The sequence below is a fragment of the Oryctolagus cuniculus genome, chromosome 9 (assembly GCF_051225735.1).
Source record: "Oryctolagus cuniculus isolate XC-2025 breed Fujian yellow rabbit chromosome 9, ASM5122573v1, whole genome shotgun sequence".
NCBI classification, from domain to species: Eukaryota; Metazoa; Chordata; class Mammalia; order Lagomorpha; family Leporidae; genus Oryctolagus; species Oryctolagus cuniculus.
This window is the reverse complement of record NC_142875.1, coordinates 74,734,090-74,748,810: the sequence shown is the minus strand read 5'-3', so window position 1 is coordinate 74,748,810 and position 14,721 is coordinate 74,734,090. Positions and strand designations below refer to the sequence as shown.

General features: G+C 39.9%; 1 protein-coding gene across 1 annotated transcript; it reads right to left on the bottom strand.

The window, feature by feature from the left end:
* Nucleotides 1-4,701: 4,701 nt before the first annotated feature.
* On the bottom strand, nt 4,702-14,657 carry LOC108178922 (uncharacterized). Its single transcript, XM_089303682.1, has 4 exons — nt 14,462-14,657; nt 13,624-13,744; nt 10,623-10,714; nt 4,702-4,924 (listed from the first exon to the last, which is right to left on the bottom strand). The coding sequence occupies exons 1-4, from the start codon at nt 14,533-14,535 to the stop codon at nt 4,810-4,812; spliced, it is 402 nt and encodes a 133-aa protein (XP_089159808.1). The 5' UTR covers nt 14,536-14,657; the 3' UTR covers nt 4,702-4,809.
* Between the last annotated feature and the right edge of the window lie 64 nt (nt 14,658-14,721).

The following is a 14,721-nucleotide window of genomic DNA, read 5'->3' as shown; positions in this document are numbered from 1 at the left end:
TTACTGGAGTCATCATTTGTGGCCTCACAAGGAGCATGATAGCAGAAAACAGGAAAGGAGAGGAGACCTGAGGTTAAACTCAGACTCCAATATGAAACACAGGCATGCCAAGTAGCTCTTAAGTGCTGGGCCAAACACCAACCATGGCACAGCTGTTAACACAAATATACATAGATTTTTAATTTGAAAATATCTTTTATTTTTAAAAAAGAAGTCACAAATTAAAATAAAAATGTCATGCCTTTCAGTGTAGCCCAGTAATGATTTTCCTCTTTGAATATTTTTCTAGATCTTGTTCATCTTTTACTTTAATGAGTATATATTGTAATCATAATACTTAATACTTAATATTGTAAATTTTCATTATTCCTTCCTCATCCTCACATAACTATCATTTTAAAATACTGATAGAATGAGTCAATCTGAAGGGAGGAGAGAACTTCTACTTTGACTATGACCTCGTTTAAATAACATCGGAGTCAAAATGCTTCCAGAGCCTTGGCAACTCATGACAAGAGCCTAGGGTGATTACTGTGGGGAGCAACCCGGACTAGACTAAGTTACTGGAATTAAGACTTATTCTATGCATCTGCTCTCCCACAATATGGCGCTGAGAAGGGAGAAACAGCTTCTACACAGCTGCCTCCAGTTCAACCAATAAACTGTAGGACCTGCTCCTGATTGGAGGAGAGCAGCGTACTCGGCGTGTGGGTAGCAGAGTTGGGATTGGTGGAAGAGGACTATAAAGGAGGAGAGAGACAACATGCACCAGGAACATCTAAGAGGAACATCTATCTGAAGGAGCACCTGTGCAGCCCCCGAGAGAGCCAGCCAGCGGTGTGCCGCTCCCCCGAGGAAGTGGGGAAAGTGACCAGGGGGAACCGCCCTTCCACGGAGGTGGAAGGGTCGGTAGCCAACCCGGGAAGAACCAGCAGCAAACCCGGGGAGGGCCGAGCAGATAAAAGAACAGCGCAGGGTCCTGTGTCGTTCCTCCACGAAGAGGGGGAGCGACATAATGGTGCCGTGACTCGGATATGAAGCCTAGGCAGGGCTTAGTGTCGTTCCTCCGTGAAGAGGGGGAGCGACAATTACTGTTGCCATAAACAAGAGTGTCAATTTGTTAAGTCAACAACAGGAGTCACTGTGCACTTACTCCTCATGTAGGATCTCTGTCCTTAATGTGTTGTACAATGTGAATTAATGCTATAACTAGTATTCAAACAGTACTTTACACTTTGTGTTTCTGTGTGGGTGCAAACTGTTGAAATCTTTACTTAATTTATACTAAATTGATCTTCTGTATATAAAGATAATTGAAAATGAATCTTGATGTGAATGGGATGGGAGAGGGAGCGGGAAAGGGAGGTTTGCGGGTGGGAGGGAAGTTATGGGGGGAGGGAAGCCATTGTAATCCATAAGCTGTACTTTGGAAATTTATATTTATTAAATAAAAGTTAAAAAATTCACTTATCATTATATCTTCTTTTAGACACTTAGCATTTCTTTGTGGTTTTTTCTTCTGTCAATGTTGCCATAAATATCTTTATTTATTATAGCACTCATTACAAATTGGATTAGTTCCTAGGATAAGTTCTTGAAATTGCAGTAACTATTTCAAAGGAATAAAAATATTCTTTTCCCTGGGAGCGAACTAATATACTAATAATAACTAATTCCTTTTCAACGAGTCTGCTAACAGTTTATATCCCTATAACTTGGCCTTCCTACTTTTTGTTTTCTTTTTCCTTTTAGTATTAGCTGTTTTGTTTGTTTTGTGAGACTTTAAGAGATGAGAAAGAATCTGGAGATCTTTCCAATTAGTTGTCATATCTTAAATATGTTTAACAGGATAATGGAGCTCATTTTACTTTGACGTATATTTGAAGCAGAAACAGCAAAGGAACAATGTTGACAGGGGTATCTAGGATGGAAGAACAAATCACTGACTATCTTACTGGGGTTCACTTATCAATCACAAGAAAGTTGCTGGGGCCGGCGCTGTGGCGCAGCGGGTTAAAGCCCTGGCCTGAAGCCCCAGCATCCCATATGGGTGCAGTTCTAATCCTAGCTACTCTTCTTCCAATCCAGCTTTCTGCTATGGCCTGGGAAAGCAGTAGAAGATGGCCCAAGTGCTTGGGCCCCTGCACCCACATGGGAGACCTGGAAGAAGCTCCTGACTCCTGGCTTAGGATCGGTGCAGCTCTGGCTGTTGTGGCCATCTAGGGAGTGAACCAGCAGACGGAAGACCTCTCTCTCTCTGTCTCTACCTCTCTCTGTAACTCTGTCTTTCAAATAAATAAAATAAATCTTTTTTTTTTTAAAAAAAGAAAGCTGTTGAAATCACTGAATCTATCCTACTGTGGTTCACTTATACAATCTCTGGAAAGCTGTTGTGCTTAGTGCTTGGTGCCACCTTTAATGGTGTGTATACACACACACACACACACAAAGAGCAAATAGCGTGGCAAAGATTTTGAAAAACACATCTCAAGGAAGCGGCGATGTTTAGTCTGGAGAAAAGACAACATGGTGGCAACAAGATCACTGAGTTAAAATACCTAAGGAGCTGTGGCTTGGAAGAGGAGCTCAGTAGAACCCATTGTGTGCCAGAGAAGAGGATAGATGGAAATCACAAGGAGGCAGTTTTGGGCTTTATGATATGATGAGCTTTGAATAATAATGATAGTTTTTCAGTCATAAGACTGACTTCTACCAAGAAGAGCAAGCTTTTTGTCATTCGAAGAATTCTGGCAGCAGCCAAATGACCATTCATTCTGGTTGGCAAGAATTGTATGTTGAGTTCTAGACTGGAAAGCAGGAAGTGGGGAACTGGAATTTGGGAAGCTTTCCAGAAGATCACAGAGTTAAGCCTCACAGAAGAAATCTGGGAGCTTTGCTTGAGACCCTGTGTAGGGGATCAGCATAATCAGAGCAGGCGTCATTCCAGGTTGGACCTGGAAATTTGCTGAAAAGTCACACTAAAAATTAATTCATAAACTAATGAAAAATATACTGAGGAAGAGTATGTTAAATGACCAACCAATGAAATCGCTCTCAAGAACTGATTCATCTTAAACATTAATTCCTGAAAATAAATTTGTGACTGTTTCTTTATGTTGTGTCCTTATAATTCTGTTTTGAAACTGTTAAAATAAGGGTTTCCTGTTTACAGCCCTTGTCTCTATTCTTGAGGAACAGTGTTTTTTTCTTCATTCTATTTGTTGAACTCTTTACTTAGTATAGGGTAGACATTATGAGTATAAAGCAAACTGAAAATAGATCTTTGTAAGAAATGAAGAGTGTGAATAGGAGAGGCAGAAGGAAGAAGGGTTGGAGCCCGGGCAGGAGGAGGTTAGGGTGGAAAGTATCACTGTTTCCAAAACTGTGTATATGAAGCCGGCGCCGCGGCTCACTAGGCTAATCCTCCGCCTTGCGGTGCCAGCACACCGGGTTCTAGTCCCGGTCGGGGCACAGGATTCTGTCCTGGTTGCCCCTCTTCCAGGCGAGCTCTCTGCTGTGGCCAGGGAGTGCAGTGGAGGATGGCCCAAGTGCTTGGGCCCTGCACCCCATGGGAGACCAGGAGAAGCACCTGGCTCCTGGCTCCTGGCTTCGGATCAGCACGGTGCGCCAGCCGCAGTGCACTGGCCACGGCGGCCATTGGAGGGTGAACCAACATTAAAAGAAGACCTTTCTCTCTGTCTCTCTCTCTCTCTCTGTCCACTCTGCCTGTCAAAAACAAACAAACAAACAAACAAACAAAAAAACCTGTATATAGGAAATACATGAAACTTGTATAACTTAAAGAACATTAATATAAATAAATAAATAAATAAAATGGAAAAAGAAATATGTGCAATATCAGTCTCACATTAAATTATGTAGATTTAAAAAAATCTCTTAAATTACTCTATAAAATTTCATTACATAAAAAGAAGATGGGAGAGAGTGTTCTGCTTCAGAGGGGCTTTTGTTAAATATCTTTCTGTAGCTTACTGATATTGTGGATCCTGTAACATAAGCTTATTAGTAATAATCCAAAATAGCATTGCTCTAAGAAATTTACAGAAATATTCTCATAAAATTTGGTAGTGGGAAAGTGAGCATTTGATGTTGCAGCTAAGATGCCACTTGGGACACAGACAACCTTTATTCAAGTGCGTGGGTTCAAGTCCCATCTTTGTTGCCTAGTCTACCTTCCTGTTAATGTGCACTTGGAGAGGCTGCAAGTAACAGCTCTAGTACTTGGGTCCCTTTAACCCACATAGGAGGAACATATTGAATTTTCAGTTCAGGAGTTCAATCTGGCCCAACCTCAGTTGTTGCAGGCACTTGGGGGAATAAATCAACAAATGTAAGACTTCCCTCTTTCTCTTACATGTGTGTGTATGTGTGTGTGTGCATGCATGTGTATGTGTCTGCCTTTTTAATAAATGGAAAGAAATTAATCAGTTTTTTATTTTAACTTTAAATCCCATGAAATTAAGAGGTTCCTCCCCATTTGTTCTTTGTTTAGTTTTTCTGGATTCAACTGAGTAGTGTTTTCTTACCAGAACTTCTTTTAAGTTCTCCCTTACTACAAGTTTTGTTTGAAAACCTGCAATTTATGAACATTAATGCCCCTAGGGTTATTGGTTCTAAAGCCTGGGGTGAAATTAAACAATTTTAAGGGGTTCCAAGTCAAGACTTTGATGCTGTAGCTCAGGTCATGTTGAGTTTTATTGCTGGTCCCACCCAGGTTTCTGCAGCCACAGTGACCCGACCTCACTCCATGCCTTCCTCCTTTTATGACTTTCCTCAACTAGAAAGGTTTCAACACTGGATGGAGAAGTTGTCCAACTCTGCAGTCCCACAGCCAAAGCCTCTCGGAAGAAAAGGCTGCCAAGGATTCTCATGGTCTTCTGTGTGGTACTCACTCACCTTGTACCTGTGTGAGAAAAAAAAATAGGAAGGCTTTGCCAAATGGTCTTGACAATAAAAGGTATATTTCAGGATATAGAGGTACAGACCAATAGTAAAGCAGTACCGATTAATCAAAAAAATCCTTAATCAAAAAATTTAAAACCTGATATTTTCCCAAATATGATAGTACTTGAGTACAGACTTAACACAGGTGGGAAATTTCACACCTGACTTCACACAACAAATTACAGTCAAAACTGAGATCTAAAAATTCTGTCAGGGCAGGAATTCGGTGCAGTAGTGAAGGCACTGGCTAAGATATTCATTCACATCTCATATCAGCATGCCTGGTTGTGAGTCTGATGCCACATCTGGTTCTAGCTTCCAGTTAATACATACCCAGGGATGCTGTAAGTTATGGTTCTTGTGGTTGGGCCCTGCCATCCACATGGGAGACCCAGATTGAGTTCCCATCTTCAGCTTAAGCCTAGCCCAGCCTTGGCTGTTGCAGGCATCTTGGTAGTGCACCAATAGATGGAAGATCTATGTCTGTCTGTCTCTTTGCCTTTTAAAGAAATACAAATAAACAAAATCTTTAAAAGTAGTATGTAAAATTACCTTCAGGCTATGTGTATACCTATATATATATATATATATAATTATATGTATATATATACATATATATATATAACTTCAATGAATTTCATGCTATGACTTGGGCTCCAGCCCCAAGACATCTCATTATGTAAATATTCTAGAATCTTAGAAAATCCAACATTTCTGGTCCCAATCATTTCAAATAAGAGATACCAACTTGTAGTTAGGTGATTTCAATTCTAATTATTTCAATTTGATGCTATTTTAGTTAATTTATTTAGTTCTAATTTGGTCAATAACTACACAAACTTGAGAAAAATCATTGAACTCTGCAATGTATCAGTTTTCTCAAACATAAAGTGGTGATACTGACACTTACTTACTTACTATAAGCAGCATATGTGTTTGGCTCCCTCAGAAATAAACCTCTTTCCTGCAGGTGGAATCCCCATGGTAGGACTCTTAGAAGGGGAGTCACTCAACACCAGGAGGCCTAAAGGGACAGATACTTATTTCCCCACGATCTTGTCCTTGAGTCTATGACTTAAGCTTGGAGAATCCTGTCATACCCAGACTCCTGAATTCACCAGGACATGGAAAGAGAATAATTCATTCAGTCTGTAACTCCAGTGATACACTGAGTCCAAAGCAGCATGGCCAATGACTTCAGGAGTGTGGATTTGTTTTGGGCGCCAGCCATAGCAGCAGGTTATCTGCAGGCCCAGCGTCCAGCAGTGCCCACAGTGCCACCACAACTAAGCCATTACCAAGCCGTATGTTTGCTTCTGGTGGCCTCAGTTTTTGGTTCCAAATCGTAACAGAAAATACAGAGTGATCTAATATCTTTCCATTTCATTTTCCTTAATTTAGCTAAAGTGAGTTTCTGTTGAGTGCCACTAAGCAAACTGAGCAATATACTCAGATACCATGTGAAGCTGCTGTGAAGTGTGGCTGAGTTATTGCAAGTAAATACGACTGTGGAATCTAATGTCACGAGTATTTCTTAAGGATTTTTGGATGTGAAGGATGAGCAAGGTTCGGGTGTGAACTCAAGATGCTTTCCAAAGAGTAAGAGACACAGAACAGAGATGAGCCTAACAAAACATGTGGTAAGAGTGGTCTCATGAGAGAAATAGAAGCAGAGGCGTATGTGCAGAAAGAAGAAAATGGCAAAAGGAGTTACAAGAAGCACAGCTCATTTTAAGCTGTGTGGATGAATGAGATTCCATGGGAAAGGAAGTGTCTTAAACATTGGATTGATGCATAACAGAATATGGACACAGACCTCAGGACCAACAAAAAAACTTCTCTTCCGCTCCAGCTCAATGCCCAGGTTTTAGTCCTCTTCGTTCAGCTTCCCTACATATGAAACAAGGAAGTTAGAATAAATGGCCTAGAGGCTCTTAGAGTTATAAAAGGTCTGATTGATTCTCAAAGGTCTGTATGAGAGCATTGCCAATAGGAGAATCAGGATGAACTATGAAGTGAATGTAAAAACGTATGAGACAAGAAAAGGTCTAGAAACAAGACAGCAGACTCAGTCACAGAGCAACACGTAGTCTAGTGTGGAATATAAAGATGAACACAATACATTTCAACAGATAGGCAAGAGGAAGCCAGAAAAGATTTTAACAAAAATTCTATGAACAAAAGAAGGGCTTGATGGGGCCAGCGCTGTGGTATAGCAGGTAAAGCTTCTGTCTGCACTGCTGGCATTTCATGTGGGCGCCAGTTCAAGTCCTGGTTGTTCCATTTCCAATCCAGCTCTCTTCTGTGGTCTGGGAAAACAGTAGAAGATGGCCCAAGTCCTTGGGCCCCTGCACTTGTATGGGAGACCTAGAAGAATCTCCTGGCTCCTGGCTTCAGATCACACAGCTAATTGGGGAGTGAACGAGCAGATCAAAGACCTCTCTCTCGCTCTCGCTCTTGCTCTGCCTTGCCTTCTTTCTCTGTGTAAATTTGACTTTCAAATAAACAAATAAATCTTAAAAATGAGTGGTTTTTGCATTACTAGACCAATATGAAGGATGGAAGCCTCTGTAGTGAGAATAGGATTTGAAGAATCCTCAGCAAAAACTAATGAGGAGCTGAGAGATGATGATCCAACAGGAATGAAAAGAGAAGACTGCAGAGAAAGACACTGTGGAGAGAAGAGCAATTCTCCTCAACTTAATGATGGGTTGTGGAGAATGACTGGAATTCTAGGGTGAGTGTCACCTTATAAGATGTTCACAAATTAGTTGGATGAGAAAGTTGAAAATGCAGATAAAGATTATTCAGCAAGATTCAAAAAGAGCAAGATGTGTGCATAGGTTAAGGCTGTATCACTATTGAGGGAGAATGTTTTACTACAAAATAAAAGCATGATTGTAATCAAAGAAGAAGTAACTACAAACACTGAAAATACAAGTGGGAGAACAATTAATATATGTAATTAATAGATATATTGTCATTTATTACAAATATAATCAAATATTCCAATTTATCATGAGTAAGGCATTAAGATACAGGTTTGGAAAATGAGAAAGAGGGAAGGTATTTGAAAACAATGACAATTTCTCTTAATTTCCACTTTGGCTATGTAAGTATGCATAAAATCAAATATGTCTTATATTTGTGTATATATTCCCCCTTCCCTGATAACACATTTTCAAAGATGGATACAGTGAATGGTCTTGAGCTCCAAAGAAGCAAGTGGCAAAAGCAGTTTCCTCATTTTCTGGCTCACACCCCAGTGTTCTTTCTTCTTAGAAGACTCCCATCTATACACAGCTCTGTCTGTAAAGTCTGGGTGCTTGTGAAGCCATCTGTGTCACTTAACAATAGAGGCATCTTGAAAATTTGCATATCCTTATTATGAGTCTAATTTAGTTTTATACCACTAATTTTCATTCCATTTTTCTTTAGATAAAAAATAGCTATCTAGGAGAGAGTGGATGGGAAGGAGGAGGGAAGTGGATGGGAAGGAGGGAAGGTAGTAAGTTTCATTATGTTCTTAAAACTGTTTATATGAAATATGTGAAATCTGTTCTTTTTATACAAATAAATAAATTTATAAGCAAACAAATAAAACAGTGGAATGTCATGGAAAAAGTAATTTAAGTTGCCCACATCAATGAATATAAGTGTTGCTTCATATATTTTATTTTTAGAAGTTTCATATATTTATATGGTTAGGGGCAGTGAGAGGGGCACTCTTATCCATTGTCCACTCCTCAAATGCTTGAAATGCCCAGGGCTCAGCCATGGCTTAAGCTAGAAGCAAGGAATTCAATCCAGGTTTTTCATGTAGGTGATTTGTCAGTGATGTAGGCAGGCATACAGGATAAAATTGATTAGCTTTGTGAGCTGGAAGACCACGCCTTCACCACGCCCCTGTGTGACCTCATGCCCCTACCTGGCCACACCTATTTGCCCACGGGCCAATCAGGCTCATTAACCACTCCCCTTTGAAAGTGGATTAAAAGCTTGGGACATGGTGTGCCTTGCCCTTTTTCCTTCTTTTTGGCCTTTAGTCATTGCAGCCTGTGCTGCCCCTGCCCCTGCGGCTGCAGGGCGTGTGGCCTTTGGGCCACCCACCCCATGCTTCCTGGCCTACATGCTCCCCCACATGGCTAGCTCCTGATACTCTGTACGGATCCGGATTTATCTCTCTTTTAGATAGGGCCCTCACTCTCCTATGCATTTCTCTCACTGAATAAAAAGTTTAAAATTATTTGATCAGCTCTTGTCCTGACTGTTGATGTACAATGTAATACTTTATCCATTTTAGTATTTTTTTTTTTGTTCTAGTACTATTAGTTGAACTCTGTAATTAACACACAATTATTTTTAGGTGTTTAAATTTTAACTGAAAAGTGATCCCTGTTAGGAATTTGGAAAACATCATGCTGAGTGAAATAAGCCAGTCCCAAAGGGACAAATATCATATGTTCTCCCTGATAGGTGACAACTAACCGAGCACCAAAAAGGAAACCTGTTAAAGTGAAATGAACACTATGAGAAACAGTGACTTGATCAGCCCTTGCCCTGACTGTTGATGAACAACTTAATATGTTATCCCTCTTAGTATTTTTTCGTTTGTTTGTTCTACTTAATACTTTTGGTTGAATACTGTAATCAATACACAGTTATCTTAAGTGTTGAAACTTAACTGAAAAGTGATCGCTGTTAAATGTGAGAGTGGGAATAAGAGAGGGAAGAGATGTACAATTCGGGACATGCTCAAGCTGACTTGCCCCAAACGGTAGAGTTAGAAACATACCAGGGGATTCCTATTCAATCCCATCAAGGTGGCATGTACCAATGCCATCTCACTAGTCCAAATGATCAATTTCTGTTCACAATTGATCATAATGATAGGACTAAGAGCCAAAGGGATCACACAAACAAGACTAGTGTCTGCTAATACTAACTGATAGAATAAAAAAGGGAGAGAACATCCAACATGGGAAGTGAGATACACAGCAGACTCATAGAATGGCAGATGTCCTAAACAGCACTCTGGCCTCAGAATCAGCCCTTAAGGCATGCGGATCCGGCTGAAAAGCCCATGAGAGTGTTTTTCAGGCATGGAAAGCCAAGACACTCTGGCAAAAAAAAAAAAAAAAAAAAAAAAAAAAAACAAAAAAAACAACACCTAAATGAAAGATCTCCACAAGTGCCTAGGGTGATTACTGATGCCATAAACAAGAGTGTCAATTGGTTAAGTCAACAACAGGAGTCACTGTGCACTTACTCCTCATGTAGGATCTCTGTCCTTAATGTGCTGTACATCGTGATTTAATGCTACAACTAGTACTCAAACAGTACTTTACACTTTGTGTTTCTAAGTGGGTGCAAACTGTTGAAATCTTTACTTAATATATGCTAAACTGATCTTCTGTGTATAAAGAGAATTGAAAATGAATCTTGATGTGAATGGATGGGGAGAGGGAGCAGGAAAGGGGAGGGTTGCGGGTGGGAGGGAAGTTATGGGGAGGAAGCCATTGTAATCCATAAGCTGTACTTTGGAAATTTATATTCATTAAATAAAAGTTTAAAAAAAGCTTAAAATTATCATGCTGCCTTGTTCACTTATGCCAGTATTCAGAATTCTTCTCTGAATATTAAGCAAGAACACTTACAGGCTCATCAATATTGGGCATTTATTAACAAGCTCTCGGTGATAACGTCTGGCACCCCATATTCCGATATCATCGCTGCTGCCTCCCAGGATCTGCAACGACAAGAAGCTAGAATTGAGAGCTAGAGCTGGGTATTGAACCAAGGCACTCCAAAAGGGGTGTGATTGTCTTCACAGGTGTCTTAGCCATTAGGTCAAATGTCCACCCTTGTTCTGTATTAAAAATTTAACTTAAATTAGACTTGAAAACTTTAAATTTAAAATAAATTAAAATGCAGGCTATTGGAAAATAAGGAACAATTAACTTATCCATTGGCAAAGGGCATGTGTTTTGATTCCCAAGTTTTCTCATTTAGTAGCCCTGATATATTCTTTATTATTCGAGGCAACCTTTCTGGAAACAATGGTAACCACAGAACTGGGGGAGGAAAAATAGCAGGTCATTCTTAAATTGGATCTCATGGCCCCAGCATATCAGAACCCAAAAAGGACTTGTCTGAAAGGATTAATTTCCTTTTGTGTAGAGTTGAGGATGCAGCAGTTGCAAAACCTACAAAGAATGTCCGTATGTCATATAGTTAGTGGACTTCAGCACCAAGGCTGTACCAGTTCCTGGTTAATTAGTTCAGGGTTGTTTGTCTTCACCCCTACCGTGCTGCTCTGAATTCAGTCAAGTTTATGTTTTTAGGCATAGGTTTGAAGCTATTGAAGAATAAAAATATGTTGAAACCTAGTAAAGACACTTGGCACCAAACTTCAATCACCAAACTCTCTGTATATACAATTGGTCCTTTTTGTCTGAAGGTTGGATTCAAGCAAATGTGGAATAAAAATATTTAGAAAAAACTTACCTGTCCAAACATTCGTTTCTTATAATTATTCCTTAAACAATACAGCATAACAACCCTCTACACAGCATTAACATTGTCTAAGGTATTATCAGAAATCTAAAGATGACTTAATGTGAGAGGATTTGCAAACTGTTGATTGAAACACTACACCATTTTATATAAGAAACATAAGCATCCTTGAATTTTGGTATCTGGGTGAGAAGGAAGAGGAGCCTTTGATGATACTGAGGAGGGACTAACATATTTTTAAAGAGTCTGTGAAGAACTCTCCACCATGAGTGTCTTATGAACAAGCAGAGAACATAAGGAAAGTGAAATAAAGTCTATAATGAAATCTGTAATACTCAATATTTAACCAGGTGGAAATAACCCAAATGTGATCTCCACTAGAACGGATAAATAAATTCAGGCATGTTTACACAAGTAAATGCTACATAGTCAGGAAAATGAGCAAACTAATGACTATACATAGCAGCACGGGTGAACAACAACAACAAAAAGATAAAATAATATATACAGTTCAATCCTACTCATACAGAGTTCAGAGAGAGACAACACTAAGTGACATTAAGGATGCATACCTGAGTGATAAACTATAAAGATAAGCAAGGAAGACAGTTAGATCCCGGGTTAGATCCCAGGCTGCGCAGGGGTGGGAGATCACGTGTGTCTGACGGACAGGAGTGCATTCAGAGTTCTGACTGTGCTGATATGCGTTACTCGGGAGTTCATCTTATTCACTGAAATGCATTTCTTCATTAAGTGGTGTGTGCATGTGAAAAAGATTAACCAGATGTATCTTTAACTGCCATGTGACTTTTAAGGAGAAGACTAACCCTGAATTTCTACCTGAATATTTTACCTGAATCTGAAATTCATCACCTTAGCTCATTGGGTAAAAAATAATTTGCATTTCATCAGTCAATAAGTTTAAATTAACTTGTTTTGTGGAGATATTTTGGTGTGATTTTTCAAATAGTAAACAAAGGGTATTTTGCCATGTGGATGGATAGGAAGTGTTAAAAGCCTCAAATAAAAACTGAAAAGTTAAGTTTAGATTTTTGAAAAATTATGCATTTATTCAATTACCTTATTCCTTAAGATATTCAGACTCGTAACCAGAAAAGATTTCCTTAATAATTTATAGAGATCTTTTATCATTGAACTATTACCAAAGAAAAGTGATCTTTGTTAATAATATTTGCTTTCATTAATTCAAAACATATTTGAGTCAATTCTGAAATGTATTGTCTTATATCTGATTAAAAATAGCTAAGGCATTTACAAAAAATAAAAAAGAAAGAAAAATGCCTAAGAATCTTTCTATCACTTCAATCAAGGCAGACCAAATTAAAAAGTCAAAAAAGATTATAGTTTATTGATTTCCTTGGGCTAAAAATAGATGTGGGCCTGTATTCTTCTCACCAAGTAACAAAATATTGAACTCTGCCCTTCAGGCATACTACCATACTTCAAATGCTGATCTTATCGTGGCTGGCAAGTCAAACAGAGCTGGACTTTAAAAGGAAGAAAGGAAAACCCTGGAGACACTGGGAAGCACCAGGGGTCAGGCTGTTGGTCTGGCTCTAGTCAGAACTCACCCTGGGTCACAGAGACTGGATAAAGGCCACTTGCCTTCCCATTGACATTTTTCAATAAATCACATAACCAAGATTTGAAACATATAAAGAAACTTATAAAGAAATGAGTATTCTAAACTTAATGGTCTGAAATTAATTTTCTGTTTCATTTGGCACCTTTCTATTTGTGAACAGGAAATAGTAAGATTTTGCCATGTCTCTGAAATTTGAATTATGAATGCAATAAGTCATGATGTGCTGCAAAATAATAGTGCCCAAGACATTCAGAAATAGGTGAGAGTTGAATGGGCTTTTTCTCAGGTGTCTGAAGTATTGGCCAGATGCCTTCCATGTCCCTGGAGGCTCACCTCATAATAAATTGTGAAATGTATCCCTCAACTGTAAGTAGGAATTAAGCATCATCCCCAAACAGTGCAGAGTGTATAGAATCAACTCAAGTAATAGTGTATTAACTAAACGTGGTTGGTTTGGTTGCTTGGTCTAGTGGCTCCTTTAAATTAATCTCTTGCTTCCTTTTGAATGATGTAAGAACTTTACACGGTGGACTCACCATGGACTTCTTGCCACAGCATCCCAGTTGTACCTCCATGCTGAATTTGTGCTGGAACATAGGAAAAACAGCTCTGAAAGTCTCAGGCAGAGCTGAATATCCTGGTCCAGAGGAGCGCAATCTAAAAACACAAAAGGGATAACAGGATAGGCACTTGTTACTGAAATGACCACAAGTACACCTTTTACCCTCCGTTTAGGTTGCAATGTAAACGCGCTGTAGCAGTTTCTTATACACCCTGTCTTTTCAAAATACGTTTAATCAGGAAAATAGCAAGCCGTAGATAATTCCAGTTCTATATTCCTGATTATAATCAGATTTGTGGAGCCAGAGCTTGTGCTGCAGATGGTTAAGCCTCCACCTGTAGTGCCAGCATCCCGTATGGGCTCCTGTTTGAGTCTCAGCTGCTCCACTTCCTATCCAGCTCCCTACTAATATGTCTGGGAAAGTAACAGAAAATGGCCTAAGCGTTTTGGCCCCTGAACCCACGTAGGAGACCCAGAAGTTCCTGGATCCTGGCTTCCGCCTGGTGGAGCCCTGCCATTGTCTATCAGAGGATGGATCTCTCTCTCTCTCTCTCTCTCTCTCTCTCCTTTTCAAATAACTAAATCTTAAAAAAAAATCAGGTTCATATTATTAAGGGAAAAAGAACATTATCTAAAATACATCATGCTTGAATCTGACAAGCAAGATTGCTCAGGACACCACTTGAATTGGCTGGGCTGCACTTCCGAGGGGAATTTGGGGGAGGGGGAACGGAGAGGAATCCTCAGGCCTCTAAAACCCGGCAAACACCAGGGGGCGGGAAGCGCTCAAGCTCGAACCAAAGCCCACAAACCTAGACGGGGTCGGAACTATTTTTCCTTCGCCCTCGGGGATAATTTTAAGTTCTCCCGGCACGCAGAGAAACATGATGCTGACAAGTGGGTTTAGTCCGGTGCTTGGGCTAACAACCGCGAAGAGAATGGGAACGTCCCCTCCTGACAGCTCCCAGTCCAGTGGCGGCTTTGGGGGCGCCTGGGGCTTTGCTCCCCGGTGCGAGACTCGCGATTCCGATCAGACTGCATTTCTCACGCATTCCACATGCCCTCTTTCCCC